Below are 5,851 nucleotides of genomic sequence, written 5' to 3'. Positions count from 1 at the left end.
GATGAAGACGGCAGAAAAGCTTTCAAATGATACACATCAAAATAAAACATCAGCTACTCTGCCAGTATTTTGTGACCGAACTTAAATTGCAAACTCAAAATTTCAGTACAAAATTTTGGAGTAGATGACCGAAAAGCTTGGAAAGCGTCTTATTGTTTCAGAACATAAGACTGGGAAGCATTCTAGGAAAGTTGATGGAATTTAGTCAAATGACTGATACAATCCATAAGTTTACCCAGGTATCTAAGGCAGAGTGTGGATTACCAAGGTATCTAAGGTTAGATGATAGGATTGAGTTTGTTTGAGATATGATGAAAAATTCAGTTTATTTTAGTTTTTAGCTTCTTTTTGGTACTATTTATGAGTCACATTATACTATTTAGATAGCTTTTAGCTTTTTTTTTTTTTTTGTTGCATTTTCAACAAAAAATTTTCAGTTTCAGCTAAATAAGCTGTTCTCAACTGGACCTAGGTAACCATAAAAGTGAGTAAATTGATGAATCTGTCCCCATACTATTTAGATAGCTTTTAACTTCTTCTTTTTTACATCTTCAGCAAAAAATTTTCAGTTTTAGCTAAATTGGGTATTCTCAACCGGACCTAGGTAACCATAAAAGCGAGTAAATTGATGAATCTGTCCCCATATTGATGAGTTCTCCCTTCCCAACTATGTCAAGGAATTTGTTGAATTTGGGGAATATTGATGATGATACCTACCCTAGGGGGCTACCTGAAGGCTGTTGATAAATTTGGAATACCATGCTGTTGGATTGGATCTAATCTAGAATTTAGTATCTCAAGCTTGTCAGAGTCATCGCTTGCAGACATGGACCAAAAGACAATAAGGCAGGATGAACCATGTAAAAAATTGAGATTACAAAATGCAGGACACAAATTACTGGCACGGCAACATGGAGAGTAAATATATTGATGCAAAAAAGACTTTACAAACATCATTCACTCCATCTTTATCTGTTCAAACCTTTTCCTATCAACAAAATTTCTATGTGAAACTATACAGCGCAAATGGTATACAACGTCCTCTCACATAATGGTGGAACTTACTTGTGGGTGCCATAAATGGGAGTCCACACTTATACGAGAGAAAACATGCAATACACCATTTGTACAGAATAATTTCTCAAATTCTATAGCTGTTATGGGAAGGACACCATTTCCTGGCTAAACAAGGTGCTTCTTTACTGTAGGTAGCTTCTTGTCATCAAAACTGTGAGTTGTTCACAACAGATAACCGCTTCTTGTACCTACTGCGATGGGACTCCTTTGTCACCCCGTAATAAACAGGTTTACTACCCAAATATGTGATGAAGTTCTTACCAAAATCTGAATTGCCCAAGATATAGCTTCCCTTGAGATGGCCACTATTGGTTTTCTCTGAGCTGAAAGGAATGGTTGGAGGCTTATTTTCTGCTGAGTTCATGAAATGCTGGGCTTGAAGTGGCTTTGGTCGCTTTCCCTTTTGATTTCCCTTTCCAGGCATGTTTCCACTGGAAAAAACCTGGCAATGTGGTACAAACTTCCTTGGATTTCCCATCTCCACAGTCATCTGTTTGTATAGATCCAAAAGAAGCCTCATACCTGGAAGTTGCATCATAAATTTATCACCAAACATGCCACTGGACAATCTTTTTCTTTTTTGGGAAAATAAATACATTCTATGAAGGAAACCAAGGAGGCATGACTAAAGTAGACCACTAGAACATAGGAGATGTGATCAGCGCCTTTTAAACAACACATGCTAAGCTTAAATTATTTTATAAAACAAAAAGAAAAAGCAGGAAATTTTCCAAAAGTTAATGCTAAGCTCAGGAATTCTAAATTGTTGCAACTTACAAATTCCAGAGACCAGACAAAACTATAATAATGTTTGAATTTCAAGCTTATCACAAAACAATGTTCACAATGTAAATCTAATGTTGGGTTCTCAGATGGTTAGGAACTCAGGACTCAACGAGCTCTAAATCCTTGACTAAAGTGAGAGCATGTCCAACCTAGGGAGCATGACCCAAAAGCTAATTGAGAAAGCATCAGGTGATTGAGGCCATAGCATGTTAGTCCAAAACAAATAAAAATATGCCCAAGATAATCTAATATTTCATATTCATGCAAATACTTTAAGTACAATTTGTATATAAAGTGGGGTTTTAATGAGCTCAATTGGTAAAGTCTCTTGTTGAATGAGAGATTTGAGATTGAATCCCACAAACACCAAAAAGAAACCCACTGTTTTCTTGGTCTAATGGTAAGCAACAATTATCATGAAATGAATGTCATAATCTAAAATTCTATCGTATGTATAGAAGAAAAAAAATGTATAATGAAGAACTCACGTTTTCGAACTTCATCAGCTGCCTTGCAGTTCCGAAAGTCTGGGGTGTGGAGAACCTACATATAGAACAAAAATATAATTAAACAATGTCCATCTCTTCACACTATTATAAGTTTAGAAAAATGCAGATTCTGAAATGTTGCATGAGGGGACAAGATATTGCAAGGAGTAGCTAAAATAACTCTTTCATTTTTGCCCCTAGCTTAAAAAGAATTGAACCCGAAAGATCGACACCCCAAGTCACCCAAAATCTGTCCATTTGAGACAAAGTCCAAGTGGGGATAACTTTTGGGATTATATCAATAACTCGTAACACCAGTTATTATAAATATATTAGATCATTTTGCATCAAAAGGCCACTAAGCACTGCCAGAGATGAGTATAAATATATGTTGAATGATGGGAGTCTAGTTTGTAATCAATATTTGAGGCTACTTTGGATGAGAATCTAATTAAGAGAGAGAGAGAGAGAGAGAAAAAATATTATATTTATATGATGCACAACATTGCCAATGAGCTATAATTCAACTGACACCTTGTCTCATTATAATGAGATGGAGGGTAAGGTTGTGGACTTGAGACTCATTGGGTGCGTACAACTTATCCATATATATATATATATATGATGTATGAAAATGGGGAACATAATGTCATTTCTAAGACTAGGAAGTAAGTTCCTGACATTTTTCAAACCCTTGAGAAGGTTGGTATAATGTACCCCCAAAAAGTATTAAAATTGAGAAAAACATAACCAAGGCATGCAAATGGGAAATGAACAAACAAAAACTCATCCAATCAGGCCAAAACTAAATCAATAATCAAAAGACCATCAAGTCAGCATCTCAAAAATCAGAAGTGATAGATTTGTATAAATTAGATCCCAAGGGATATTTCACAACAATGAACTATATTAGAATTTTACTCCACAGCTCCATCTTAATTGGAAGAAGTTTCCATCCTTTGTTTTAAGATGGCCTACAAAAACTCTGCTTTTTACTATTTAATAGGGAAATCCCCACTCCAGGTTGATATACAGCTCTCAACAATTCCAACTTTTACAACAAATTTTTGTATGTTTGAAAATTGACATCTTATTGCCTCTATTTAAACAAAAGCTACCAGACATATTTTCCTGATTCCAATAAAGAAAGGTGAATTTAACCATAAGCATTATGGTCAGGACATTGATGCACATGGTGTATTTCTTTTGAGCTATGGCATGTCCAAATACTACTACACAATGTTTAATGGAAAGTTATGTGGGGGCTTGGACAACATATATCACAAAACATGGCAATAAAACATATACCAGTAGTAGAGTACAATAAACTGGAATTCAAAGCTAATAACTGTGTGATTTTTCAAAATGACGTCAGAATTCTTAGCCTAAAATCACTTCAAGCAAAAACAATAATGTTTTTGAATCTGGTTGCTAAGCAAATGTAGTGAAGAAAAATCATCAATCCATAGACATTGTACAATTGGGCCCTTGTATACAAGTCAACACCAACCAAGCCTTAGACCCAAAATTTAGGAGTCGGCTATGTATCTTGGACAGAAGAGTCAGGGTCAGCCAAATGAATTCTTTTCTGCTACACCATTATAAATCAAGTCATCAATGTCTTGTCTTTTCCTAAGCTTTCTAGCAACCAAACATTAGATATGAAATGAAAGACAACGAAATACTCCAAGGAAACCTACCTGCTATTCAGAAACATAATAAAGCCCAAATTGCCCAAACTCCAAAACAGAACAAACCCATCAAATAGTTATAACCCAATGCTGCATGCAATTCAATAAAACAGAGAATGAAAAGAGAGTCATTTTATGACCCATTGATGACAACCCATTTGCAACAAATGCTATTCATTCCTTTCCTTTACAAACAAATAGAGGATAGTGAAATTTTAAAACACACACACACACAAATAAAACCATAACCCCACGAAAAAGTAGGGTTGTAAACTAGTGAGCTGAGCCAAATATTAAAAGTTCAAGTTCATTTGTTTAATTTTTTTTGAACACAAGCTTGAGCTCATCACCGGACAATATTTTATGTGAGCTTGTTCACAAGCTACTTGATTAACTTATTATTTTCCTATATATATTGTGAAACCATGACTAAAATGTTTTACCTCTTCACAAATCTATGATTTTTTACTACAAAAAATAGATTGTTCATATCATTAATAAGCTACAAATATTAATTTAATATCATATGCACATATTGACAAACTTATTAAATCCAATTTCAAGTTTATATAAATATATGTTTAGACAAGTGTACATATAAATATAATTACATAATATTATATATAGTTAAATCAAACTCCATGTTGAACAAACTTTGAACTTGGCCCTTTAATACGGGCTTTAACTTGGCTTGTTTTCTGAAAACAAGCCGAACATAAACATGCTTTTTCTTGAACCAAGCTTTTCAGCCCTACAAAAAAGCAACATAGACCCACCAAGAATGGGACCACATCGTTCAAGAAAACAGAAAGACATGCATACAAATATTGATAAAGAAGATGTCTTTGACATGTACCTCGATGAAACGTGGGCGAAGTTGTTGAGTGAGAGCGCGGATTTTGAAGTAGGAGGAGTTGGGGTTAGAGAAGGTGGTATCAATGAGCTTTCTTTTGTGGGTCTTGGGAAGAATGGGACGCATAGGACGAGTGGGTACCGAATGTGGGCCTTGTGGTTGTGGTTGTGGTTGTGTATTTGGTGCGCTTTGTGACATTGGTGTCAAATGGGTCCTCGGCATTGAGCCTTCAACAGGTTTTGGATTTGCTGCCATGGATTTCCTCTGATTCTCAATTCTCACTCAGCAAATTGCAATGGGTCGTAATTCCTAAAAAAATCATGATGATTTTGGAATATGCACATTTTATAAGGGCGAATTTGACATTTCATTAAGTAAATTGTTTCAGAATAAAAACTCAACAAATAATAATATATATATTTTTTTTATGTGGTCTTCTTTTATTTTTTTATTTTTTCTTTTTTACGAGAAACAAATAATAGTATTATTATACATGAGAAATGACAAAGTTTGAATATTAAATTGCTTGTAACTCATCACTCCTCTATTCAATATTTTTTTATTGAATATAAATTATAACAAACCCACAATTTGGTTACATTTTTTTTTTTTTTTTAATGAACAAAATGGGTGAGCAGGAGTGACCATTGTAATAAACCCCATGGGCGGGACCATTGGAGCACTCACCTGCTAGGAAATGTTAAATTGAGCAATAGCTACTATTGTCTGGAGTGACGACAAACTTCACCTTAGCTCCACGAGAATGCTAATACCAGTGAGCTAGCTACGGGAGGGAATTCCCACATTTTGCCCATTTGGGGTTCGAACATGAGATCTTATACAGCGTTACACTCTTACATTTCCTTCTTATATCTTTCATGCTTGCAAAATTTTCACAAAATCAAAGATTAATATATCATCAATCAAATGTTTAAATTTCACATTTTTGTAGTCTA

The 5,851-nt window shown here is 34.6% G+C and overlaps 1 protein-coding gene across 1 annotated transcript; it reads right to left on the bottom strand.

The window, feature by feature from the left end:
- Positions 1–899: 899 nt before the first annotated feature.
- On the bottom strand, positions 900–5,192 carry LOC136067030 (uncharacterized). Its single transcript, XM_065772251.1, has 3 exons — positions 4,899–5,192; positions 2,352–2,406; positions 900–1,599 (listed from the first exon to the last, which is right to left on the bottom strand). The coding sequence occupies exons 1-3, from the start codon at positions 5,148–5,150 to the stop codon at positions 1,223–1,225; spliced, it is 684 nt and encodes a 227-aa protein (XP_065628323.1). The 5' UTR covers positions 5,151–5,192; the 3' UTR covers positions 900–1,222.
- Positions 5,193–5,851: the final 659 nt, after the last annotated feature.

The sequence above is a fragment of the Quercus suber genome, unplaced genomic scaffold (assembly GCF_002906115.3).
Source record: "Quercus suber isolate HL8 unplaced genomic scaffold, Cork oak 2.0 scaffold_55, whole genome shotgun sequence".
NCBI classification, from domain to species: Eukaryota; Viridiplantae; Streptophyta; class Magnoliopsida; order Fagales; family Fagaceae; genus Quercus; species Quercus suber.
This window is presented reverse-complemented; position numbering and strand designations above follow the sequence as displayed.

What these genes read in the sequence shown, in the direction of transcription:
- LOC136067030 (XM_065772251.1), bottom strand. Translation starts at nt 5,150, where the DNA reads ATGGCAGCAAATCCAAAACCTGTTGAAGGCTCAATGCCGAGGACCCAT. An exon ending in TTCGCCCACGTTTCATCGAG is followed by an intron (nt 2,407 to 4,898) that starts GTACATGTCAAA and finishes TTCTATATGTAG; the next exon opens with GTTCTCCACACCCCAGACTT. An exon ending in AGCTGATGAAGTTCGAAAAC is followed by an intron (nt 1,600 to 2,351) that starts GTGAGTTCTTCA and finishes TGCAACTTCCAG; the next exon opens with GTATGAGGCTTCTTTTGGAT.